At 46.8% G+C, this 27,624-nt stretch overlaps 2 protein-coding genes and 1 long non-coding RNA gene across 10 annotated transcripts in view; 1 reads left to right on the top strand and 2 right to left on the bottom strand.

Annotated features, from left to right (window-relative positions):
* Nucleotides 1-10,668, bottom strand: part of ctnnd2a (catenin (cadherin-associated protein), delta 2a) — a 195,364-nt gene extending 184,696 nt beyond the window's left edge. For all 7 annotated transcript variants that reach the window (XM_078095732.1, XM_078095734.1, XM_078095735.1 and 4 more), the window contains exon 1: nucleotides 10,200-10,668. The gene's annotated coding sequence lies outside the window, so the exon portion shown is untranslated. The remainder of the gene's footprint in view (nucleotides 1-10,199) is intronic.
* Nucleotides 10,669-11,483: 815 nt separating this feature from the next.
* Nucleotides 11,484-20,216, bottom strand: LOC144389976 (uncharacterized). Its single transcript, XR_013454023.1, has 3 exons — nucleotides 19,951-20,216; nucleotides 18,162-19,225; nucleotides 11,484-12,850 (listed from the first exon to the last, which is right to left on the bottom strand). It is a non-coding gene; the product is annotated as an uncharacterized LOC144389976 (long non-coding RNA).
* LOC144389974 (uncharacterized) lies at nucleotides 19,482-27,582 on the top strand. 2 transcript variants are annotated; one of them, XM_078095749.1, is made up of 5 exons: nucleotides 19,482-19,765; nucleotides 24,788-24,854; nucleotides 25,067-25,147; nucleotides 25,481-25,600; nucleotides 26,367-27,582. In XM_078095749.1, exons 1-5 carry the CDS (start codon nucleotides 19,749-19,751, stop codon nucleotides 26,532-26,534), a joined length of 453 nt encoding a protein of 150 aa, XP_077951875.1. In that variant the 5' UTR covers nucleotides 19,482-19,748; the 3' UTR covers nucleotides 26,535-27,582. The 2 variants fall into 2 exon arrangements, with proteins under 2 accessions (XP_077951875.1, XP_077951874.1); XM_078095748.1 differs by having other exon boundaries at nucleotides 24,726-24,854.
* Nucleotides 27,583-27,624: the final 42 nt, after the last annotated feature.

The following is a 27,624-nucleotide window of genomic DNA, read 5'->3' as shown; positions in this document are numbered from 1 at the left end:
ACTGAAATATAAAAGGTGTTCAAGCGCTCTAATAATTACGTATTCACACATCTGAAGTGTATTTGATTTGAGACCGAATGGCTCCCAGCTCATGAGACACTGTCCTCTAGCTAAGTCTGACCTCTGACCTTCTCAAGGAGCGGGGCAGCAAAATGCTGCTGAACACAATGAGACCTATTTCTGACCCAGCACACTAAGGGATTTTTAAATGGTAAATGCCATAAAGAGAAAAAAACATAATAAGTGATATAAATGTGACCTTTTAAATGTTGAAACTCTAATGTTAACCATCTACCAGAAATGAGGGTGGAAATAAGGTATCTGTCTTCGCTTCCTCTGTCTGCAAAATCAAGATTTTTGGGAGAAACCCGCATCGTCCTTTTCAGTATGAAAACGTCTCCGAGCCAAAAGGTCCCTTTGCAGAGACATCGCTCCATGTCTAGCGTGCAGGTGAAATGGGTTTGATTAATATCACATGAGCAAACGAGTAGCAGTGCAGCAGGGGTGCACCTACTAAAGCCTCCCAACTGCATGGTTTTCTGGCAACGGCTCATTATGGTCTGCAGTTTATGTGTTTGTGAGTTTGTTCCCTAGCTGCAAAGTGGATTTGTGTTGCAACTCTTGCCTATATAGGCATTTGTTTGTCTCTTGGTTTTAGAATATGTGTCATCTTGTCTATCTGCAGTTGTCAGAGGGAAAGCCAGGGGGGGAGAGAGATGACAGAGATGGTGTGTGCTGGTGAGCGTGTGTGTGTGTGTGTGTGTGTGTGTGTGTGTGTGTGTGTGTGTGTGTGTGTGTGTGTGTGTGTGTGTGTGTGATATCTGCGGTTTCTGTGCATGTCTGGGAATCTGCGATTGTTTTTTCTCAATCCCTTTCATGGGCGTCTTTTTCTGACAAATAAAGACTTTCGCAGCAAATCTTTAGCACAAGCCCGGAGCCGGCAGATTTAGAGACTAATTGGCCCAAACAACAGCGAGGGGTATCTTGTCTTTGCAAATGATTGTAGCATTTTGTTCAGAATGTGTGAACAGCATTGGTTTGTTTTGCTTAAAAGGTTCAGCAGAAATAACTTCAGCCTTAAAAGCAGCAAAGTAACACATTGCAGATGTGACACAATCTGTATGAAATCCCAAAAAATTAACTGTGACTAACGGAACTAGTTAAAGACAGTGGAAAAGACCAGGTACCCGTCACTTTGTTACTTTTATTTTTTTGGGGGGGGGCAAGTCTAGTTTTTGGTTAAAACAATCAACCACCTCTGCTTTTCTGATCTTCTCTCGGTCAGTTTGCGTTCCATCGAGCCTGCAGTTATCACACAGGCAGCCAAGGCAGCCGCCTTTTCTGCTGCTAAGATACAGCACCTCAGATATCAAGCCCAGCAGACCCAGCAGATTCCAGCCATAATTGGTACGCAAAACAGCGAGGGGTGGGTTGGCTTCCGGGAAAATCTCATTAAGAGCCTTCGGGTACATTTCTTTTTTATTTTTCTCATTCATTTCCTTTTTCACCCACGATTGAAAACAGTCCAGGACGCAAAATGTTTTTGTGCTCTCTGGAAAAGAGACACAGAAGAGCCGCCGATGTACTTCTGTGGTGCCACTGTGTGTGTGTGTGTGTGTGTGTAGAAACTCATGAGCTGCACGATATCGAAGTCAATTCATATGCGGATATCAACAGAGAGTTGTTTGATGAATTATACATAACAGATGCAAGCCACAGAAGACAGATGAGTGAAATTAATGTGCAGTGCTACATCCTTGCCGCAGTTGGGATCTGTGCAGCATCACCATGCAAGAGAAGTCACAGACAATGAGCGAGTAACATGGAATTATGTCTATGAGGCAATCCGACGGTATGAGAGTAACCGCAGCATTATGCATTCTTTATTTTAAAAAAGAAGTATTCTTTACATTATTATTACACATCAGAACTGTAACGTGATTAAAAAATGTAACTAATAAATACATTACAGATGAAGATAAAAAAGCTAAACATATTATTCGTCATTTAATAATGACAACAAAATTAGAATATCATTAAATATAGTCACAAACAAACGAGGATGAGATAAAGCGATGCACCTGTGGTTGGGTTAGGAATAGTATTCCCTCTTTCTGGCTCTGAATATTTAAAGCTTCACCAAACCAGGGAGTTAATGAGATATAATAACAGTACACATTTGCATTTCAAGGTTTTATTTTAATCCTGACTGTGATGCGGGATGTATGCAGTTCAACAACAGATTGTGATATATTTAGCATCACCCAAGACAGTTAGTTATATTAGAAATAACAATGTTTCCTCATTGGCACCTGACAGGAGGCTGCTTCGTGTAAAATATGATAAATGCTATATTTACCCAACATCCAGCTTGTTGAATTTACATCACTACAGTATCTCCACGTTCGCTGCATGCTTAAAGATCTTAGCATGAGGCATTCCTCTCCCTGATGTCTTCTTTATATATAATTCAAAGCCCACCACTAGCTTCACACACAACATGCACCTTCATCCCGATTATTCTTTACTCCTGAATAACTTCATGTTGCTGTGGCCCTCCGCAGCGGAGCCGTCCACACCACTTGTGTTTTAATCTGAACACACCCGACAGAAGAAAACCTGTTATGTTAAAAGAAAGGATTTAGTTGTCAGACGCGCCGCATAATAAAAGATGCCTCGGGAGGAACTGGGCATAGGTAAAATATAAATAAAGACAGAATATTAGGGCAGAGCGCATACATCTTAAAGCTTTACTCGGAACAAGCACAACGTGTAGCTACACGGAAAAGCTGCCCCCCCGTCAGCTCAGGGACTGTGAAGTGAAATCGAATAATGTGGGCAGGAGGAGCGGGGGCTCGGCCCAGGATGTGGCTCTCCAGTGTCAACTCACATCAATAAACAACCTAATAAAAACCCCGCGGTCAGAACATTATTTCAGCTGCCCCTCTACTCCGAAAAAAACAAAAACTGGCAGCTAAATCCTTGCGTACGAATCGCGCTCTGAGGTTCGCCCCCCCCCGCCCTTCAGGTGTGCTGGGAGCCGTGGGGGTTCAGGGAGCGGGTGGCGTGGCGCCGACGCTCTTGTCTCGCCTCGCCCTGTTCCTTTCGGATGTCAGTCTCTGTCACTGTAACGTCTTCTTTGTTCTTCCGTCAATGGAGGGGGACTCGGATTCAAACAAATCACACTCTCACAGACACACACCATGCCAATACAATATGGTGGCTCGGACCATTATTGGTCCATTATTGGTCCTGATCCTTATCTCTTTCGGTCTCTGTCGTTCCCATCAATTCCTTTTATGTGGATGTGAGGAAGCATTGATTGACAGGTGGAAGTAGCCACGGCAATACACGGCTGATAAGGATCGGTGTGTGCCGCCGATGGCCCGTCTGCTGATCCGACCGCCGGCATCTGGCCGAGCGTTTATACCACTTGGCTGGCCTCAAGCTTTTAAGATAAAACACTGCTGTGTGTGTGTGTGTGTGTGTGTGTGTGTGTGTGTGTGTGTGTGTGTGTGTGTGTGTGTGTGTGTGTGTGTGTGTGTGTGTGTGTGTGTGTGTGTGTGTGTGTGTGTGTGTGTGTGTGTGTGTGTGTGTGTGCAGGTCAGGGATCAAGGATTAACCAAGATCTTGTGAGTGAGATAAACAAAGCGTAAATGGGTTTGTTTATAAAATAGAACCCATCTATTTTGGAGAATAATGGAGGTATTTGTGACATGACCCTCAGTATCTTGCGTGCCTTAGTTTTGGAGTCACACTTCTGCTTTTTTCAGACTTTAGATTTACGGCATTTGAAAAATACATATAACCTTTTATAAAATATTTTATTCTAAGGGTTGACGACGTGTGGAGACAATTCAATTGAAGGGACAGGTCACCCCGAAATCGAAAAAACATAATAGTCGCAATATATTGGAGAGAAGGGTGACTTATCAACGGCTGACATCTCTGAACAATTTGGGAACGGCAAAACATTCTAGATTGATGAATCACGCTGCATTTAGTAAACATATTCATTTTGATAACCCTTTAAATGGCGTATTATTACCATTAAACATTATTACACAACTTTGTTCATAACATCTAATGTCCGTTAGAAAATCATGATCAAGATGTGAACTTAAAATACAACTCCCTTACAGTACCACAAATGTTTTTTACAGTGTTGATTAAGATAGTTCAACATTGTTTCAGATGGAATATATTTGAACATTAGGATAAATGAAATTAGTTAGAAACTGTGTTTTTATTCCAAAAGCTTAAATCAATAAAAGACGCAGTAAGGCTTGTCAAAGGTGTGCAAAGGGCTCTGTAACCCTGCTGCGTGATGATAAAAGCTTGGCCTGGTTTCACGCGCTACACATAACAATGTGTCTCCCTGTGTTGACAGAGAGCGGCCATGTTGTGCACGTTAACAGAACAGACAAGAAATAAACACACACACACACAAACACTGGCCCACAGCCACACACACAGGAGCAGGTGTTCATATCCCATCAAACATGTTATTTCCCACTTGACCAGACAAAAAGATACTATATATACACTATGTAAACAGACTGTACACAAAGACAACAACAATATTCCTCCCCGCTACCTGCCGCGCAACATGTCATTACCTCGCTCTCCCTCACCCACACACACACACACACACACACACACACACAGACTTTGCCGCCTTGCTGGACTCATTCCAAGCCTGACACATCGCTAACTCCACTCTTTCCCTCCGTCTCTCTCTCACATGCATCAGGCTCTTGTTGCATATCCCTTCATAGAGATTTTTGGACGCAAGACCGATGAGGCACGTCGAACGCGGTCTAATTACTTCTCACACCGCCAGGGTGCGAGTTCAGCGAGCGTAAAGGGCACAACGCCATGTTTTAGCCCATAATCCTGCATCAGGAACAGGTAGACGTAGCCCCCCCCCCCATCCTCCCACCCCAATCTGCACAGTCATGAACATAAAGGACCCTAATTACACCCAAAAACATACAGGCCCACTTCCACAGTCATCCACTGCAAAGGTCAACTCTACGGCTACCATTCCGCTCTGGGAAATCAGGATGATCTGTGCTCCGGCTACGGCTTCTCTTTGATGCTCAATTACCTCCGGCAGAACTGGCAAGCTGAGCCCGTTTATTAATTCGGCTTAGCAAGTACAGTGGGGCGGGCGCAGAGGTGATGTCATGGCTAGGCAAACACAGAGGCGCTGCGCTCACCGTTCGGCCCTCTCTGAACACACACCATTAGGGTTTGATGTGTTTAAGTTTCACACCTTCCGTCCCGTCTTGCATTTGAACGAATTCCCCGCTTCTTCCACTGCGTCACTTCGGACACCCCAAGCTCTGGAGATGGCTCTTCATTTACACCTGATCCCCCATGGCTTATCACCCCCTCCTCTTCTCTTCTTCACCTGCATTTTTTCCCCCCCCTCCCCGTCATGTTCTTTAGATTTTATTTCAAACACATCATATGTTTGCCTTTTCTTCATTTCTTTGTTTTCCGCTGTGCTGATAAGAGGGAGTCCCATCTGCAGTGAGCTCATTAGAAGATGGGAGGAGACTCGGGAACAGAAGCACACTAGTAGGCATCCAGACACATCCCTCTCTCTCTGTCTGTCACACACACACACACACACACACACACACACACACACACACACACGCACACACACACACACACACACAGACTTTGCCGCCTTGCCGGATTCATTCCAAGCCTGACACATCGCTACCTCCACTCTTTCCCTCCGTCTCTCTCTCTCTCTCTCGCTCTCTCTTTCTCTCCGTCTGTCGGTCTGTCTGCCTCCTGCCGCGCTTGTCTTGCTCTCATTTATCTCCCATTTATCGCTACAATATACAACACACAGCACCATGAGCACATATATCTTTACAAGTGGCGTCAGTGAAAATCAAGCCATGAATCCGAAGCAGTTAAAGCTGGACGTCTTTGCCTTTCTTTCGTTACGTTCGTTTGCAGTGAAAGAAGGAGGAGTAATTGATTACTGATGGGAAGATTAAACACTCAGGGAGACGTTGGTAAACTGAATTACTAACTGCTACCTTAGCTTAAGTGTACTTTTGTAGATTAAGCTACCCGACAGATTAATGAGGGGAAATTTCAACAACTGTCTTGAGTCTCAGTGTTTAGTAAAAAACAATGACAAATAATTGAATTCATATTCTCACATATTTGCTTTAACTCAGCCTTTTTGATCCGATGCCACGTGAAGTGTAACAGGTGTAAACTGACAAAAGAAGCCACTCGCATGCACCAGCGCAGGGCTGGGAAACGCCGTCTGCTCCTTTCACCTCTAAGCTACAAATCCTCTTCTCCATCTTTATGGATTTGATGTGAAGGTCAGCAGATGGTGAGGATACAACATGGTGCTGAAAACATGAAGAAAATCATGTCATATATTCAGAAAGCTTGTCTGTACGATTTCAGAAAGATCAGCATTCTGAGTGCTATTCCCATGGGGGGACCCTTTATTGTCAGTAAACCGTATCTTAATCAGCTGATCCCCCCCCCCAACGGGAACATTTGTCATCGTTTCCCCTTCCTCGCAAAGAGGCCAAAAGGTCAGCAGCGAACCACCATCGTTTAAACTGCATGGGAATCTATATCCTGCTCGAGGACACTCAAGTGATAAAAAAACGAGGCCTTGACTCCGGACCGTTTGGTTGAACAAAGAGATCCCTTAATAAATACAGCAGAGTGAGTGGGTGACGTGACGCCACTTCAATCATGCTTAACCCACCGCTCCTGCTGGTCAAGAGCTCTGGTTTCTCATATGTGTACTTAAAGGAGCAGTGTGTAGGATTCAATGCCACCTCGCGTCAGCCCTCCCCTTTCCAAAGCCGTGTCAGTGAACCACGGTGGCGCTCGGGTAACGTAAAAATTCAAAAGGATCTCTCTAAAGCCAGCATTGGATTTGTTCGTCCTTGGCTACTGTAGAAAGCACGTGACTATGAAGACGCTACTAGTCCACCACTTCACTTTGAAGCTGCTGGGCATAAAATAAGAAATCAGGAAGGTTCATCGACCATCACAGTGCAGCATCACTGTTCTCACTCTGGTTAATAATAGTAAAGAAAGCAATGATACTTAAGACTACTTCAGGACGGCCTCACACGGACACACTTGAGCACAGAAGGATAACATTTAGACCATCACCTGGACATCCCCGTAACATATCCGTGTTGAGTGCACTGGACAGCACCCTCAAAGGAAAGAAAAGTGATATTACAGGTTTAATGGTGCGTAACATGTATGTAATCTTGTACCAATTCCACAGTAATGGGCGTATTGTAAATGTGTCCACTGGCAGTAGCACATCAGTATTTTGTATGTCATTAAACAAGCTCGGTGCCCGGTGCCTGACGTAAGCATCAGGTCGGCTGATTGATGAGCACATTGAGGTTAGCGCCTCCCTTGTGGCCATGAATCTGCAATCAATGCAGCCGCCATGTATGGTTCAAACGTCAGCCCGTTGCCCGAGGCCCTTTCATATTTGGTGAAAGTACAAAAAAACCAACATGAAGCACATAACAGAGCTCAAGGATATTGAAACGTTGAAGGCGAAGCATTTGCTCAACTTGAATGTTTCACATTCTACTTTTATCTGTTTATTTTATTATCTTTTAGTTTGTAGTTGTAATATTGAAAGAACAATTTATATAGACTAGTGTCCATTACAGAAAATGCCTGTGTGTTGTCGCATGAAATTCATATCATCCAGTAACTCGACCGCTGATAAAGATGAAGTCAATATAACTATTGCTTCTTTCCAACACATATTGACAAATGAGCTCCATCAGATCTGTGCTTGTGTCAAACCTCAAATAGGAACCATATTTGCCATTGAACCTTAATGCTCCTCAGTAGAAAAACACAAAAAACCCTCCAAAAAAAACATTTTTAACAGTGATCTAACTTTTAGGTTCTCACAAACAAATGTAAACAATGTGCTATTGGAAAGCCATTATCATCATAATGTCATTGCTGAATCAAAGGTAAGTGGGGTGTATCGTCGCTGTTAAAATTATAAATGTACGCCGTGACACAATGGGGAGGATCTTTTTGGCCTTGTCAAAGGTCAGGCTCTCAAAAGGAAAAGAATCCCTGGACGTGGTATAAATTCAGGTACTGCTTGTGTAGGACAGTCTACCGGCTCACTACGCCGTCTTACAGCAATTATGAAAAGTCATGGAACAAGTGAAAGTAGAAGGAATGCAAAAGTCGTATGCCTGCTGTCTGCTGTCTAAATGATCAAATAATAGTCAAATCAGAAGATCAAAATGCATTGCTGACATTTGACGATCCTAAAAGTCCCTTTACCCCAGTTGCCGTACGTTGAAGTCTTACCGTACACGCTGAAAGGAGCTACTTTTCACCCCGGAGAGATGCCTTTCAGCAAACTCTCGGCAAAGCATCCAGACATCAAAGCAGACTTCAGGACAGGCAGTTCAAACCTCTGTTGATCTCAATCTCTGTTCATTTCCCGTGTCGAGAAGTGGCCGACAGCACGGTGAAACGCGCCAAAGTGTGACGGTCGCCGAATGGCGCTTGATCTCTCGCGCCATCGACACCAAACCGCTCGGCGCTTTTGCTCTCGGTTGAAAATTCATTTTGTAACCAGTAATTATAACAGCTGTATTTTTTGGAATCCCCGCCTATGATTCAAAGTCTTCCCTCCCTCCATCAGCACTACCAGCTCATCCCGGCAGCTATTTGGACTGTCATCAGCACTCCATCCCGCCTGGACGCCGGCCAGCAGCCCCTCAGTCCGATCAATAGGCCCCGGCGGCTAGCTTTCCCCCTTTCGCTCTCTCTCTCACCGTCTTTCTCTGCCTCTCTCGGCTATACCCCCGTATAAAAGACCGTTCTGTTCTGCAGGCGCGGCATAGTGATTAGGCATTAGGCCGGCGCTGCTGTGTGAATTAGCTTAATCTGTGTCCGCGATGAAGGGCGAGGCTTTTCATGCCCACTGGAGACATTCACAGGACATAAAAGAAGCCAATCTTTAGGAAATTAAGAGAGGGTTTTCAGAGTGTGTGTGTGTGCGTCTGAGGGAGACAGAGATTGCCCAAGAACTGTTCAGACAGTTCCCACAGTGATAGATCTTTTATAATGCGATTTATCCTGCAACTATATAAAATGTATTGAAGTTCTTGGAGATGTGTGATGTACTTGAATCACGTAAAGTACAGTGGAGGACATGTTGTGTGACTGTTCCCTTTTTTTGTGGTCAGGTTACGGGGGGGATTACGGGGGATTGTATTCTCTTTAGGGCTGCTTACCTGGACACAAAGGGAACTGCACAAGCAACAGTGACCAAAAGACAAAAGTATGTCATGTGATACATACCTGAGCATTATAAAACTCTGTCCGGCTCCGTGCCTCTGCTGCCCATCATGCACCTGCACAAGTGCTGACGCGCACTATGGGCTGAACATGTACCCCCACCATGGCTAACAGCAGCAGCCCCAGCCCCTCCGCCCCCTCCTCCTCCTCCCCTCCTCCACATCATCAGCTGGATATATTGTACGCCCTTGACAAACTGCCAGCGCAGAATCCCCCCTCCTGCAAACGTCTATTGATCAAAGCTGGAGCACAGCTGTGGGAATTACATGGAGTCTTACCCACACTCTTGTACTGGGCTCACTTCTCCTGCCCCATCACCCTATAGACAGAAATAGTGCAATATTCTGCACTATAATACTTGAATCACATGTTTGGCCCCGACACACCAGATCATATTTATTATTACATCGTGAACAAATATTGTGAAGGACAAGACAACAGTTTAACTTCTGGAAACGAGGCAATGGAAACAACCATCACCTGGCGGGGCTTTTGTTTACACCCATCCGGAGCACTTTTACGCACAGCCGATGGTGAATGTGGGTCAGCAGTCAAATGGAGCCAAATGTCCGCGGTGTGTCGGCTAATCCGAGGACAGTCGGACGCTTGTTTCGAAAAGGACTAAGCAGCGAGCTCGTTCCCAGAAGCACGGGGTCGTCGTCCAACCCAGCATTTTTTACCCCCAAACACCCCCCTTCCGCGAATCACCAAAAGGTCACTTTCGGATTTCTTGTTTTTGGCAAAACTATACGTGCCGCGTACTTTTTGCAATGATGACCGACAACAAACACAAGCGGCAGGAACCCCTGTCAAATAACGCGATGACTTACCGAAGTGTGATCCTGGCCACTGTCAGCGTGCGGGTTTCCCCTCGTTTCCCTCTTCTGCCCCTGGTCCGCCTCTCCCTCTCCCCCCCCTCCCCCCCTCTCTTTATCTCTCTCTCTCCCACTAAAGTCAGACCGCAACGTGCACAGATCAGATCACAATGGAGCGGTGCGCCTTTTCGCTGCGTCCGGACTGGGGATGGCGATCCTTTGCCTGGATCCTGGGACGGGGGCGCAAGGTTGAGGCATCCGCGAGGGTGGAGGGGCAGGGTGCGGACGGGACGGGTGGAGGGAGCGGGCGAAGGGATGCAAGCGAAGGGGATGGAACAATTCAAGACAGAGGGACGGGAAGAGACGGGAGAGCCTGCAAAAAAAAAAGAGGACTGCAGCGACGGGGAGGCAAACACCGCCGGAGAGTCGGCAGACAGCAGCTCTCTCTCGTCTCGCTCTCGCTCTCGCACTCGCTCACGCACATGCGTGCTCGCGCACCGTGGCCATCATAAGAGGACATGGAGCGCCATCTCCAGGCGGTGCTTGGTGGGACGTGGTTGGGAGTTGTCTCACACGTTTAATGCGCAGATGCACATTTAGATAGTCAGGGTTTTTTTTTGCTCCGTTTAGCTTTATAGCAAAGACACATTGTATTGCACCGCAGATGTCTCCATGTGACTGATAGTTCCCAATTCTGCGGCTTTGCCAGGGCTGTTTGCACGTGGGCGTCTCTTAGAAGGTCATCCATGGTAACCACGTGTCTCTTGTAAACCCCCCACCTTACACAACACAAAGGCCCACATGGATTCCCGGGGGGGGGCGAAGTTAGTTTGACCTCGACTGTAAGCACTACACGCCTAACCCTCAGTCTAACTTCAACCCTTCACCAAAACGATGTTGTGAGACAAGAATTCAGTAACCTTTTACAGATGTGATTTTTGTGGCCAAATGGGAAATTATTCACTAAATGTGACGATATTGTACGGATACTTTCCCTGAATACCACCTCCGCCCCCATCTGCGCATGCACACTCCATGGCAACCAGATCCCCGCTGGCTTATGATGATGATGATGACAATATCACCTGACCTGCACTCTATCATCTTTGCAGCTCCCCATCTCCACACATCTGTTTCATAAGGTCAATATGAGTTTCTCTTTCACTTTCTTTACTCTTTAGATACGTTAAAACATCTTCATAATGTGGAAGTACGGCCACGATGTCGAATTCATATGTATGTTGTTTTTTAATCTGACTATCTCAAGACCATCATGTCTCTTCTTGTTTCTTTAGTCAATTTTTCTTTAGCATTTTCTTTGACATTTTTAAAATCAGTTATTTTATTTTTTCAGCTGCACAACACAATTATATTTTTACCATCCAAATTGGCTTGTAGTTTTGGACAAGATGTTATTAGAGCTGGACTGTCGTTGAAGAGCTCGTACAGCTTAAAAAGACATAATGATGAGCCATGACATTTTTACACAATTACCACATTTTCTTTGGCAATTTAACCGATAGCAATTTCATGAAATAAACAGCACGGTGAGTGTAGCTGCACAGACAGAGAAAAAGGCCCCATTCAGAAACTCAGATGTAAAGAAGTGTCTTAGATAGAACAGATTGAATAAGGTAACTGTGTTGCTTGGTTGGTGTACAAACCTATGAAACGTACAGATCTCCTCAGTGTGTCCTGCAGGGGGGAAAACTACCTCTACCTCCAGTACAACGACATTTGCGAGAAGAGCACCGATAAGGAATGACAGTACACGCGCAACAATAAACTCTCCGGATAAATTAGGTGTTCAAAAGGGAAAAATGTGCGTCTCTTTACTCATTTCAGCAACCAGTTCCATTAATTTACAACAGGAGGTATTTTAGTCTCCTTTGACTGGTGGTTTGATTTCTCTTTTGGTTTTGATTTTCCCGCACTGTGTCATGATGGAGTCGGTTGTTTTTGTTATTTTCATCCTGCCCATATGCACAAAACCGAGACGATTCACTTAGTGAATCCATCATCCCATATTGTGAAAACATTGAAGGCTAAAAGGATGTTTGAAAGATACATTCTAAAGTCCTTTCTGTATTGCCAATTCATTTGTTTGTATATTCCGTATGTCCCTGCTTCCTGTTTAACAGCCTGTTTACAGATTGGGAAATGATTCTTACAAGGTAAACAAAAGGCAGAGAAATATAAAAATAAAGTGAGTGCACTCCATTTCGTCAAAAGTTGCTTTAAAAAAATGCATGTTTCTATTGAGTGTCTGTGTGCTTTTGTCAGGAGACAGACCACTAGATGGTGCCACTAAGCTGAGATGTGACCTGTTGTCCAGATTCAAAAGCGTTTGCGTGACAGTTTAAGCTGACATGTCAAAATGTATTCTTATGTTTCTTTGGAATTGCAACACACTTTGTTGATGAGTGTCAAACAGCAGGCTGAAAGGCCCAGAGGACACTTGTAGTTAAGTGTCTGATTCTGCACTAACATAAGAACATGTAACAGAGTCAAATTCCATACATGGCTTTTGATACTGAAGTTTAACTATTTGTAAAACTTTCCCGTTCACAAAATGTTTTTCAACTGAGTTAATGAGAAATGTTCATAGTAATGTGGCTTCAAGTATCTTAAGCATCAGCGTATTCTAGGGTGTTTCACAGGCATTCCTTCTGTCACGGTTACTGATACCGGAGTACGGGAGAACCCAAATGCACGACTCGTACACGATGGACAAGACAGGAGGGTTTTAATCAAGGTTCAGGCAGGGTCAAAACCGGGAGATCCGTCAGGAGGCAAACAAGTCCAGAGGGGCAGGCAGGTAATCCGTAGACGAGGACAGGCAGGGTCAGAATCAGGAGGGCACACAGACAGGCAGACAAATCCAAAACGGGGCAGGCAGGTAAATCGGGGTCGAGGAACAGACGAGGTCGGAATCGAGAAAAACAGGATGGCTTCGGGAAACGCTGGAAAACTTGGTAGAACACACAAGACAATCTGGCAGTGAGCAACAGAATGTGACTGGCTTAAATAGTGAGTGACTGACGAGGGAAGGCACCACAGGTGAGGGTGAGGAGAACCAGGTGCAGGAAATCAGGTGACGAGGTGGGAGGATCTGAAATGACAGGAGAGTTAGTGAACATGCAGTGGAGATGAATAGACTATGATGTGAACACCCAGTGAAGATGAAAAATAAACTATGATGTGGACGTATGTGTGACAGAACTCCCCCCTCTAGGGACGGCTCTCGACGTCCCACTGGGCTGGTCCGGGTGTGCTCTGTGGAAGTCCCTGATCAGGGAAGGGTCTAGTATGTGGCGTGACGGGACCCACAAGCGCTCCTCTGGGCCGTATCCCTCCCAATCCACCAGATACTGCAGCCCCCTACCCCGTCGACGAGACTTGAGTAGGCGCCGGACCGTGTAAGTTGGGCCCCCGTCAATGAGCTGGGGGGGCGGAGGGGGTCTGGAGGAGGGTTGAAGTGGACTCTCCAGGACAGGTTTTAGCCTGGAGACATGAAAGGTGGGGTGGACCTTCATGGCCCGCGGCAACTGGAGTCTGACTGCTGCAGGGTTGACGACCCTGGAGACTGGAAAGGGACCCACAAATCGAGCCGCCAACTTCTTGGACTCCACTCTGAGTGGAAGGTCCCGGGCGGACAACCAGACACGTTGTCCCGGGACGTAGCAGGGTGCCGGGGTGCGACGTCTATTAGCCGACCGTTGATACCGGTCCGAGGTACGCAGGAGCGTGGAGCGGGCTTGCTTCCAGGTGCGCCGACACCGCTGAATGAACGCCTGGACAGAAGGGACGCTTGCCTCCAGTTCCTGCTCCGGAAACAGCGGAGGTTGGTATCCTCTAGAACATTGGAAAGGTGAGAGCCCGGTAGCCGAACTGGGGAGTGTGTTGTGGGCATACTCGACCCATAGGAGTTGCTGGGACCAAGAGCGGGGGTTGCGGGAAGAGATGCAGCGTAGAGAAGTCTCCATCTCCTGGTTCATCCGCTCTGCCTGACCGTTGGACTGTGGGTGAAATCCAGACGATAAGCTGACTGTGGCCCCCAGTAGCCTGCAAAACTCAGACCAAAAATGAGAAGTGAATTGTGGCCCCCGATCGGAGACCACATCGACGGGCAGACCATGCAGGCGGAACACCTTCTGTAATAGCAATTCTGCTGTCTCTTTAGCAGAAGGCAGCTTAGGTAGAGGGATGAGTTGAGCAGACTTGGAGAAGCGATCAATTACCGTTAGAATAACTGTGTTACCGTCAGATGGGGGTAGGCCGGTTACAAAATCCAAGGCAATGTGGGACCAGGGACGATGAGGGATGGGCAGGGGGTGAAGAAGGCCGGATGGAGCCTTGTGAGAGGGCTTATGCTGAGCGCAGATAATGCAGGCACTGACGAATTCTCTAGCGTCCTTCTCCATGGTGGGCCACCAAAACCGTTGTTTCAGCAGAGCTAGCGTGCGGATCACTCCCGGGTGACAAGCCAGGCGGGAAGAGTGACCCCACTGCAGGACCTTTGAGCGCAGATTCGCTGGGACAAACAGAAGGTTATCGGGGCAGGCACTCGGTGCCGGTTGCGCTGTATGAGACTGTTTTACTTCCTCTTCCACCTCCCAGGCCACTGCCCCAACAACACATTCAGGGGGGAGAATGTTCTCCGGACTCTGAACGCAGCTCCTGGACTGGTACTGACGGGACAGGGCATCAGGTTTGGCATTCTTCGTGCCCGGCCGGTAAGTTAGAGTAAACTCGAAACGGTTAAAAAATAGAGCCCACCTTGCCTGTCTGGAGTTCAACCGCTTGGCAGAGCGAATGTACTCTAAGTTTTTGTGGTCAGTCCATACCATAAACGGCTGGTCAGCTCCCTCCAGCCAGTGTCTCCACTCCTCCAGTGCAAGCTTTACCGCCAATAACTCCCGATCCCCGATGTCATAGTTCCTCTCCGTGGCAGACAGTTTCCGGGAGAAGAAGGCGCATGGATGAACCTTCTGATCTGTAGACGACCGCTGCGAGAGAACTGCTCCTACACCGGTGTCCGACGCATCCACCTCCACCACAAACTGGCGAGCAGGGTCTGGGAAAACAAGGATAGGGGCAGAGGTAAAACGTGTTTTCAATTCCCCGAATGCCCTGGCCGCTACCGAGGTCCACTGAAAGGGCACTTGTGGGGAGGTTAGAGCGGTGAGAGGAGCAGCCACAGCACTGTAGTTCCGAATGAACCGCCGATAGAAATTGGCGAAGCCCAAAAAACGCTGCAGTTCTTTGCGGGTGGAGGGTTGGGGCCAGTCTGCCACCGCCCTGGTCTTCGCAGGGTCCATCTGAATATTGCCGGCTTTGATGACGAAGCCCAGAAAAGATACTTCCGAGGTGTGGAAACTGCATTTCTCTGCCTTAACGAAGAGGTGATTCTCAAGGAGTCTCTTGAGGACTTGCCGTACATGTATCACATGCTCCTGTGTAGACTTGGAAAAAATCAAAATATCGTCCAGATAGACAAAAACACAGACATTGAGCAGATCGCGGAGAACGTCGTTTACCAGCCCCTGGAAAACAGCTGGGGCATTAGTGAGGCCAAATGGCATGACCAAATATTCATAATGTCCAATGAGATGAGTGGAAGTGGATACCTGTTTTTGATGGTGATGTTATTGAGTCCCCGGTAATCAATACAAGGTCGCAGGGATCCGTCCTTCTTGCTCACAAAAAAGAACCCCGCGCCGGCCGGGGATGACGACGGTCTAATGAGACCGGCAGCCAAGGAGTCGCTGATGTACTTCTCCATAGTCCTAGTCTCAGGGGCCGACAGAGAGAATAGTCGCCCTCTTGGGGGCGAGGTGCCCGGAAGGAGGTCTATAGCACAATCGTACGGGCGGTGAGGCGGTAGTGAGGTGGCCCGAGCCTTGTTGAACACCTCCTTTACATCGTGGTAATCCTCGGGTACGCCCGTGAGATCTGGGGACTCAGGAGACACGGAGCGGCCAATGGCAGACGCCGGCTTTAAACAAACCGCGTGACAGTGAGGACTCCACCCAAATATAGTCCCAGTAGCCCAGTCAATGTGCGGATTATGCCTCCTAAGCCATGGAAACCCCAAAATGACTGGTTGTTGAGGTGCATGAAGTACATGAAAGGTGAGTGCTTCACTGTGGTTACCTGACATCTCCAAGCGCAGCGGGGTGGTTTGATGAGTCACCCTGCAGAGTAGCCGACCGTCCAACGCCGTGGCCCGGATGGGTCTTTCCAAAGCGATTTGCTCAATCCCCATCTTGAAGGCCAGGTCTTGGTCGAGGAGATTGGCGTCTGCACCCGAGTCAATCAGAACCGGAACAGTGTAGCTCTTATCCTGGAAAAACAACTGGGCATGGATTTGGGGTCGAGAGGGCATTTCTAATCTAACTTCCCGGCTCACCAGCGCCCTCTGGTTGACTGGTGAGCCCTGTCTTTTACTGGACAAGCGTTCACATAATGACCGCTTTGACCGCAGTACATGCATTGGTTGGCCTGCAGGCGGCGGTGCCTTTCAGCCGGAGCGAGTCGAGCCCGTCCCAGCTGCATTGCCTCTGGCCCCGCGATAGACTCAGAAGGTCCACCCTCGGTGGGTGCCCGTCGCGGTTCCGGCCACTGGCGCGGCGGTGATCCTGAAGCTGCGCAAGCGACCCTCTCTCTTCTCCGCTCCCGCAGACGGCCGTCGATCCGAATGGCGAGGGCGACCAGCTCGTCTAAACCAGCAGGGAGATCCCGAGCTGCCAATTCGTCCTTTACGCGGCTGGATAATCCGTGGTAGAAGGCATCGCGAAGCGAGGCTTGGTTCCAGTCACTCTCCGCTGCCATGGTGTGAAAGTCAATGGAATAGTCGGAAACGGATCGTATTCCCTGCTGCAGACCAAACAGTCCCCGGGCCGCCTCTCGTCCGGGAGTGGCATGGTCAAAAACCCTCTGCATCGCCTCGGAAAACGACGCGACGGAGGAACAGATAGAAGTCTGTTTAGCCCATTCGGCCGTTCCCCAATCCCTTGCTCTCCCTGTGAGCAAGGAAACAATGTACGCTACCCGGGACCTCTCGGTGGGAAACGCGGACGGCTGGAGCTCGAAGGCGAGCGAACACTGTACCAGGAACGGTCGACAGGAACCGGGAGCGCCGGAACAACGCTCGGGTGGAGGAAGACGTGCGTCGGACATTGGAGCGGAGGTGGGTGCTTGGGCAGCAGCGGGGGTGACGTCCGGAGTACGCGTCACCACGGCGAGGTTCCGCAGGTGGTCGCGGAGGGACTCCATGCTGCTCTCATGGCGGGCCGACATAGACTGCATGGCCTCAGCCATGAAGTGGAGCTGCTGCTCATGGCGCTGCAACATGTTGCTTGGATTCGGGGTTTCGGGCTCGGTACGTTCTTGGTCGGCTGGGTTCATGTTTGGCCAGATTGTACTGTCACGGTTACTGATACCGGAGTACGGGAGAACCCAAATGCACGACTCGTACACGATGGACAAGACAGGAGGGTTTTAATCAAGGTTCAGGCAGGGTCAAAACCGGGAGATCCGTCAGGAGGCAAACAAGTCCAGAGGGGCAGGCAGGTAATCCGTAGACGAGGACAGGCAGGGTCAGAATCAGGAGGGCACACAGACAGGCAGACAAATCCAAAACGGGGCAGGCAGGTAAATCGGGGTCGAGGAACAGACGAGGTCGGAATCGAGAAAAACAGGATGGCTTCGGGAAACGCTGGAAAACTTGGTAGAACACACAAGACAATCTGGCAGTGAGCAACAGAATGTGACTGGCTTAAATAGTGAGTGACTGACGAGGGAAGGCACCACAGGTGAGGGTGAGGAGAACCAGGTGCAGGAAATCAGGTGACGAGGTGGGAGGATCTGAAATGACAGGAGAGTTAGTGAACATGCAGTGGAGATGAATAGACTATGATGTGAACACCCAGTGAAGATGAAAAATAAACTATGATGTGGACGTATGTGTGACACCTTCTGTCTGCGTCTATTAATAGGTGCTTACAGCTACACCGGGGTGTGCGCAAAATATTGGCCGCCAAGTGTCTCAATGTTTCCTGCTCAGTCTGCTTTGTAAATGTTACATTTGTGGGGAAACAATTTGATCTACTACTCACGGTGGCAACACTTGATCCATGTTTTTCACACAAGATAGAGGAAAGAAATGTATGAGGCAACCAAGATTGCTTTATAACACTCACACAAGATGACAGAGGGAACTAATTAAAGAAACGTGTTTTTTCTTGCTGCTCCTCATCGACGCTGGTTTGGGGCTATCAAGAATCTTTTCTTTTATATGATTACAACCAGTACAAAACGTAATGTTTCCCCATGTAAGTTAGTTACAGGCACTGCCAGCTCACTAGCTAACAAACACCAGGGACACACAAAAAAATGTACTTGTAACTGAACAATCAATCATTCGGCCTTCACGTTTGTCTCCATCCACAACCAATGCACGCTGTAGCACACAGGAAACATACTTACTGTAGAGTCATTGTGAGGGCTTGGATCTCTCAAGCAACTTTCCTACTCACGCTGACTGCCCGACTAGTAAAAACACATTAAAAAACGGTCAGTGTGTTATAGTATGCATGCCATGAACAATGTAGCTACAGTGCACGTTACGAACACAGCACATCCAGCAAGCTGTGTTTGACAACCTGGAAATACTTGACCACATTCCTATCAGACCAAAAAATCTGTATGCAACCTCAACATTACGGAAAGTAAACATGGAATGGGATTAAGAAGTTAAACAGAGCGTAACTTCAGTGCACGGAAGATAAGTGGCGCACGATCAAAGTGAAAAATGAAATACCTTGGATGCTGTGCGTCTCAATAAACGGCACACATAGTTCACAAGTGAATCACAACGCACCAGGAAACAAGAGCGATCTTGCCGTGCAACATCATCTGTGTGTTTGACAGCAGTTTTCCTGGTTGCCCAGGTCACGCTCTGGATCCCACGGTTCCAATGAGTCAGCACCACGCTGTCAAAAACTGATGCATGTCTTTAATCACTGCAAGCTCCAAAGCTGAAACAGACAAACACACATGCATGTTTTTCAAATAAAGAAAACAAAATACTAATGCCTGCTGACTAGTTCATCTGGTGGATGTAGGCAGGTTTTTAGAATTAATTAGACCATTTGAATAAGCGTCCAACAATCACGCCTAACAGCTGTGTGTGTGTATTGAGACATAACAGATTGTTCTATATATGCAGATAATGCATGTGGGGGAAACCGCCCAACACGTCAGCCCATAAGGGTTAAACACAGCAGCCTCTGTCCATTCAAAACGGTATACAACCTCTGGTAAAGTGAAACCTTTGCGGTTGGGGAGGACGGAAGTAAAATCACATGGCAGAGTTACGCAGGACGTCGCAAAGGACCGAAACAGATATCCCTGTGCTAAAAAAAGAGATAAAAAAACTACCCTCGGAACCGCTGGAATAGTGAGAAGACCAGGGGGAAATCAGACAAATTGACAATCCGACCAACTATAAAGACCCGAGAGAATGAATCCCCTTTCACTTCTGGGCTGCGGCGAATATAAATGAAGAATGACCAATGGTAAGTCATCTGCGCAATGCGGCCCGGAGGTTTACCCAAGTAGCCTCAGGTGGAACCCCCCCTCCCCTTTTGTTGTTGTTGTTGTTGTTGCTTCTTCCACATTACAAATTCTAGCCGAATTAAAAAAAGAATAACGAAGCACTCATGCAAAGCCTGCGCCGGCGACCCGACGCCTCGGAACTTACCGCGGGGCGACCACGCGTCCGTCCGCCTCGCTCCCTCCGCGCGGCGACGAGCTGGTACGCTGCAGCTCAACACACTCAAACGCTCATCCGAACGGGGGGATTCCACGTGAATTACTTCCGTAGGGACAGTCAGAAGGAAACTGAAAGGATTTACCGTAAAGCCGAGTTTAGATTTACGGAAATTAGACTCGAGGAGGGAGCGCTTTAAATTCCAGTTGGATCCAGGTGAGACTTCATTCTAAATTATAAATTATGTCGATGTATGTGGGTGTTTTACTTTGTTAAGAAGCATCAACAAGTGAGGGGGGAAATAAATGGTAGAAGAATAGCATTTTGGTGTAGTGTTCGGCTGTTGTAATTTGTGATTTTGTGTGTTTATATGCGACCAGTTTTATTATCTGGTCTTTGGTCAAGGCGTGGCAGCTGCTGGGCATAGATGCTCACGAGTCATTTTTTGCAAGTCCCAGGTATATTATTGTAATAAGTGCTCTCTCCTCGGCTGCGTGGCATCTGTTCCGCTTCCAACACGTTACCTCAAAAGCATGTGCTGCATCATCATTGCTTTATCTGTTTACATACGGCATTGATATTATCACCTGATGCATATTATCCATATCACCGAGGAGCATTCGAAAGGCACAGAATCTTTGTCGAGCGCCAATTTAATCTGGTTCATTTTGAGCGCAAATGAGGATGCTCGCCATAAATAAATGACGAACGTTGGGTTCCTGTAAACAATTTGGCGCTCTTGCAAACAGTAAAATCGTAAAAACAGTGGTTGTATGGCTATACATGGTGATTGCGATGCAAACAGGCTCGCGCTGACATAGCAGGGTGACAAGGGGGCGCGTAAAGCGCTCGGTCAGCGAGTGAGGGCTGTGTGTGTGCCAGATGGCTGTTGAGAGAAGAGGGATCATGAGAGGTGTGGCTATAGTGCATAAAGTGATGTGCTGATGCATTGATGAAGGAAGGTTCCTGAATTCCCAAAAGGTCCCAAAGGTTTCTGTACTGGAGTCCATCTGTAGGGGTGCGTTGTGCAACCCTTTGAGCTGAGGGTAACACAGACCCTTTACTTAGTTACACAAGGTCCAGTCACACTTGTTCCGGTCGGCGGTACGCCAGCCCATATGACAGCAGACAGCGTTTTTTTTGAGGGGGGGGGGGGGGGGGGGGGCAAAATCTATAAATGTACCTAAATAACAGTTGGGAAATAAAACCAACATTGGTCACTCACTCTTTCAGCCATTGTCCAGTGCTAGGAGGAGGTCTGTCATGACTGAAAGGGAGAATTTGGGCGGATCCCCAAGAGCAAGCACCAGCACTAAAGTAGCACTGTAGTTGCGGCTAAATTGTTACCAGCGTTTGAAGGTAGGTTAACAAAAGAGCATGGGATACAATGTTGGATCGTAACCTGTTTTACACCCCGTATAGTCAGAAGGTAGGCCAACTAGCCACATAACTTGTCTCAGTAGAAGAGAATCTAGCGCCCTTTGCACCCCTGTGGGGTTTGATATACACTTTTGCAACTGGAATTGCCACGGCTGCTGGGACCAGATTTAATTTAATCTCGTCAATCTTGGGTAGGTGGAGTATCGTGCCGCTCTGCGGTGCATATCTGCGTCATTGGAGCCGCCTCTGTTGTTCACCAGCAGCTGTATTGTGGTTGGGAATCATGAAACACTTGTGACACTTGTGAGTGTTCACAATGGGCCTTGTGTGCTTTTTTTGACAAGCTCATCCACTTTGGCCTTTCCCGCGACATCTGCTTTCATTAGTTCCATCATGCTAGGTCCTATACCCCGAGGGGGTGAACACGCTCTGATGGAGGTAGGCGTCTGTTTGACCACAGCTTTTGCAGTGGCCAGGCTGAGTGTATGATGCCCTGGTGGTTGATGTGCACTGCTGCTGTCATGTTATCATTCCTCACATGTCTCTTTCTAGGCCAAGGGGCAAATTGCTTGACATCCCAATTGGAGCCCCTGATGACTGAACACCAGGTTTTCTTTCTCGTACGTTAGGTCTGACTGTAAAATGTAATATTGTACATATCGGACTCACTGAGACTGACAGTTCTGTCACCAGTCCTTGGGGCCTGGTGGACTTAGAGTTAAGCTCACCCAGCGTTCATGGATGGCAGACTGCACCACGCTGAGCGGTGTCTTCCGTGAGCAGGCGTGCGCGAGCTTGTGTGCTCGTTCCCTACAGTCCGCGATGAGGCCGGCCGGTGCTGACCGTGGTGCTGAAAACGCACAGCCTCAATGAGTGAGATGCGCACGCTCCCCTTATGACATCATGGCCAATGACGGTGACGTCAGTGGCCGCGACTGATGGGGCTGCAGTCGCAGGGGGTGAAAGCGCAGTGATGCCCGCGAAGTTCAGCTTTGCTCCAGAGGATGCGTTTCCCTTGGTTGCTTAGTGCATCAAATCTGTGACGCACTGAAGGAGTGGTCCAAACTGAATATGGGATAGTCCAGCATCTCCCAACAACATGTGGAGCCTGATGTTACAATTCATCCTTATTTTATGATGCCACAGTTCTGGACACCATATAGATCGTGGGGAGGCTGGGAACAGCTGTCCTTGGCTTCCCGATGTCCCTTGCGAGCTAAAAGTCCACAAGAAGAAGACGACATTTTTATTGCCAAGTACGGTTTAACACATACGGGAAATTATTCCCTGCATTCAACCCATCCCACACAGCGGGAGCAGTGGGCTGCCGTAAAGGCAGTTAGGGGTTGGGTGTCTTGCTCAGGGACAATTTGACATGGGACACGGAGCAGTCGGGGTTGAACCGCCAACCCTGCGGTTCCGAGCGCACCCTCTCTACTCCATGCGCCACAACGTATCTGCCTAGCTGCCTACCAGTAAGATACAGAGGCTTATTCATGTATATATTCTGTATGTATAGCTGAACCGATGGCAAATGTTAGTTTTAACTGCTGCCTACCTTGTGACAGGAAAATTAAAGCCTATCAAAAATGTTTTGAGATTATTTAGTCCAAACCAAAATGTATTGGGTTGTCCGCAAACTAACCATTTTGGTGGAAGATTTTGCACGGACAATCGGTAAATCAGACTGAAGGCTCTGAATCAGGTCTTTCTCCGTTCCTCGCAACGTAAAAAAGGTCACAACTTCTACGTGCTCAGTCTCACCACAGGGCCCGGTGGTTCTGATCCCTGCATGTGGCCTCCAAACCAGTCTCTATCTTATCTTATCAGAGACACTTCACCTCAATACTTTTTCAGGGCCACACCATCCCAGCACTTGCTATTTATAACCTTGTTTATTTAAAAAAACAATTTGAAGGGTTGAATACATTTTTGCCATTACGTTCCACTCTTTTGATTACATAATAATCACACACATGTGCATGAATATGCCTACTACACATTTACCATCTAATATCCAACACAGTGTAATCATAACCATGAAGATCCAGAGATTTTTTGCTCCCAAAACCTTTTACCTGTCAAAGAACAACTATACTTATTAAAGAATATGTGAAAAAACATCTTTATTATCAGATGACCCAGAACCCAATGTAGCTCTGTGCAGAAGACCAGACTTTCCGTCATACTAAGGTGGAACATTGTTGCAGTTTTTCCGACACTATCAAAGAAAACAATTGGAGTAGCTTGACTATTTACAGCTGAAATGCTGTTAAGTTGAAAGTGGCAATGCATTATATATATATATTAAAGTAAAATAGTAACTCAAAATTGTACTTGAATGCACTTTCATTTCCTTCAATGTCATTGTGACAGTCCTGTGGTTTAAAATGATGTTAGCATAGCATGTTTTGTTCTAACGTCCTATTGATAGGTGTCTTTTATGTTATGGTAAAAGCTTGTGGGAGCAAAGGATCTCTGGATCTCTCATGGTTATGATTAGACTCTGTTGGATATTAGATGTTAAATGTGCATATTATATTAAGACTGATTGTGTGATTAGTATGTAATCAATGGAGTGGAGTGTGATGGAAAAATGTATGTAATCCTTCAAAATGTTTCATTGAATGAACAAGGTTATAAATTGCAAATGCTGGGCTGGTAAAGAATTGAGCTGAAGTGTCTCACACTGATATGATGCCAGTCTCCTGGCTGTAGAGACACAAGATGTTTTGGAAACCACCTGTAGGTATAAGAAGAACTGCCCTGTTATGGGAGAAGGAAGGTTCTTGGTCTACTGAGCACGTAGCTGTTGTGACCTTTTTTCCCCTTGCAAGGAAATAGACATATTTAACTCAGAGCCTTATTCTTATTTACCGATTGTCTGTGGAAGATTTTGCACAGACAATGGACAAGGTCCGACCTGGACGTCATGAGCGATGAGATGGTGCGGGACCCAATACGCTTCACGTGCACGTACGGGGACTATTTTTTCTCTCTAGACTACTGAAATGAGATACACAACGTTTGGTGGCTACAACTATTTTGTGCTGAAAGGCAGCTATTTACTTACTATTTATCGTTTCGCTGGTAACCGTGGCAATAATGTAACAGTTCGAGGGTTGCTGGCCCTCCGCCCAAACAACACCCCCGAACTGTTACATTATTGGACGATAAAGTACAGCCTCTTGTACCTTATTGCTTAAATACTCTATAAACAAATCAGATCTGTCTCAGCCATATTGATTCAGACTGCTTTGATCATTGAGCCTTCCAGGGGCACAAGAGCAAAGCTGTGCTAACATGTGAACATGTTTTGGATTAGTTGACCCACCGGTTTGTCTCCCTATCTCTTTCTCCCTCACACTATGTCTGCACACTCCCAGCCTCATCTGTGCATCAGTCTCCTTTCCCTTTTGCTTCTACCTCTATCTCTTTCCTGTCACAGCCAAAGGCCTCGCAAAGAACTTCGAGAGGATTACAAGACGGTCGTTGAAACGGATATCAACAACGCAGTAAGACACCCAATCTGCTCACGAAATATATTTGGTTTGGTTTGGAAACGTGCAGCCTGGTTTCAACATGTTGCAGCAGGAAAAAGAAACATTTGCAGGGTGTACGACGACAAATCCAGAGTATCTGTCCGTCAGAAACCAACAGCCCCCTTCTATGAAACATTATTCCATATTGCTAATATGTACCCCTGTTATGCTTTCCTCCATTCAAGAATGAAAATATTGCAAATTTGCTGCAAAACACCTCCTGCCCAGTGCTGAAACACAAGTTACATAACTGCACCACAGACAGAGTGAGTACTGTTTAATGTTTGTCCACTCTGATATTTTTCCTTGGGATTTTGTTATTTGCTTGGTCTATAACTTGGTAGTGCTTGAAATGTTATCCAAAATGTACACAGGTGACCATAGAAACCTGCTCAGGCTCCATCTGGTTTCTGCATGCGCTGCATAGCAAAGCATTTCCGCATAAACAAAAACGTCCAACAGGCTCACTCCCACGGTTCAAAAAATGTTAGGAGTACCCAAACATAATCGGCATAATCGGCCTGAAGAACCGTGTTTGCAAAGAGGGTGGACACTGCCTCAAATACCAAATTACTTACTTATTTACTTCTACTCTGCAGGACTTTGTGAGCTCCCTGCACCTCCTAAGCTGCAAAATGCAGAAATTAAGCGTATCTCACACAGACAAACTGGTCAGGTCTCTTCTAAACTCACTGGGATGCCACTGTCTGGAGAAACCGGTAAGTCTCGGCACATTCCCCCTGGTAGAAACGTAAGTGTTCTAAAACTGTTGAGGCAGCTACAAGGGGGACCAACTGAAGTCACGGACCATCTCGCTTGCATTTGTCATTTTACCCAGCAGGGAAAGTGCTGTAGAGGTATTATAGGGGCCATGTCAGTTAGCTATGCAGCCCATTGCCTTACAGAGCGTAAGAAAACATGACACAGTGAAACACTGGTTTACTTGGTGCTGGTGCAAAGAGCCATCAGAAAGGGTTCCTGAAGATGATGAGGAAACAATAAGTGTCTCTGTGCTCTTCAAAGAAAAGACTTGTGAACAGTGTGCCCAACCACACCCGCTTTATCAGTCAGTTGACTGGTGACAGATCAGAATGAAATATGATGATTCAGGTTCATTATTGATGACTGAGTCATAAAGTAGAAAAACACCAAGGCCTCTTTACAGCCTCAGGCTTCACCAGACTGGTGCAGGTTTAAAATACTGGTTCACAGGGTTGGTTGGGAACTTTTTTTTAAGGCTGCCCTTTGCCTTATACAAAGACACTGTACCTTGATACACAGGGGAAGCAGAATGGTGTTATGTAATGACATTCAGGGTTGTCAGAGAGCCTCGTTTCACTCTATTTTGATACGGGATTAATACGCATTAAGAGTATTGCAGTGATAGTTAACATTATACCTAACTAATGTGCACGAGATCAGCTCAACATACTGATTGGACACTAATTACCACATTGTGTTTGTGTGTTGCCTCCCATCGACCAGACCAGAGAACCCACCGTGAGGTTGACGAAGAGGACAGCGACGAGACGAAGAAGAAGAAACCAGCAGAAAACCAGAAGGGAGACAAAAAAACTTTGCAAATCCAAGGCAATCCTGTCTGCCATGACCAGATGCTACCAGATGCTGAACTCAATGCAAATGGCCTCTTGAGACCAAACTCGAGTTCATTGTGATGCAATGCTCTACTACTACTTCTACTACTACTCTGTACTACGAAGGCCTTCTCTGGATTGTACAAGAGGACACTTCTACTTCATTTAAGCCATGTATCCTGACGAGTAGCAGCATATCTCTCTAGCAGCTGTTTCAGATGTTGTGCGACTGTGCCTTGGAAACTCATCTGAAGTCATCAATCTATTAAGCTAACTGGAAAAGATTATCCGTAGGTCGTGGGCAGTTTAGTGGACTCACCGTAGAGTGGAACGTCCTCCGGATGTGACGAAAAAAAGTGCGCGTCGGACGGCACAAAGGAGCTCTGACACGGCGGAAGATGTATTTAAAAGGTTAACCATGAAATGTAAAAGCTACACACGTTTAGAAGAAGTATTTTGTAAATGCTTTGACAGTTAGTTGCACTTCGCGCTCGAGAGCTCGAGCATGAACAGGAAATATTAAGTCGCTACTTTTAGTTTGGACCGGAGCCTTGGCACATTTTTTTCTGGGGAGTTGTTCTAGGCTTTATGTCAGGTCCTTAATACTCTAACAATATTGTGTTGATTCATGATAGTATGATTGACAGGTTAAAAGCATATCCTGCCACAGATGGGAGAGTTCAGCTCACACACACACACGCGCACACGCACTTGGCTCTGTTCTGGGTTACATCCAACCATATGTCATATTCATAATCAGTGCTTTGATCAATGATGGTTGCCTGCGTGCTTAATGCTACATGGATTGTCCTGGAAATTTTGGGGCCAAGTGTGTTGTTTTTATATCACTTTCCTTTCCAAGTCCTTTTGTTAGTTTGCGTGCATAAGAAAAAATAAATCATCTTTTGCACCAGAAGCTATTTTATGATCCGGTCATTGACCATTCACAACGCATTATCCTGTAACCAATTGTTGTTTGGCATTGTCAGGATCTCCGATATCTCACAGCATATACATATAAAATATATTTACATCCAAAAGTGAGGTATTTCTGTTATTGTACACATTGACTCAAATGATCTACAGTATTAAAGCACTGTAACGTGCCTGGCTTCTCTTTTCAATGGACGCTCTCCCAACTCCATCAT

This window comes from Gasterosteus aculeatus, chromosome 21, assembly GCF_964276395.1.
Source record: "Gasterosteus aculeatus chromosome 21, fGasAcu3.hap1.1, whole genome shotgun sequence".
In the NCBI taxonomy this organism is placed as follows: domain Eukaryota; kingdom Metazoa; phylum Chordata; class Actinopteri; order Perciformes; family Gasterosteidae; genus Gasterosteus; species Gasterosteus aculeatus.
This window is presented reverse-complemented; position numbering and strand designations above follow the sequence as displayed.

Bases quoted from the DNA above. Each gene is read 5' to 3' on its own strand.
- LOC144389974 (XM_078095748.1), top strand. The intron at 24,855-25,066 runs GTAAGACACCCA...CCTCCATTCAAG, and splicing joins AAACGGATATCAACAACGCA to AATGAAAATATTGCAAATTT. The intron at 25,601-26,366 runs GTAAGTCTCGGC...CCCATCGACCAG, and splicing joins GCCACTGTCTGGAGAAACCG to ACCAGAGAACCCACCGTGAG.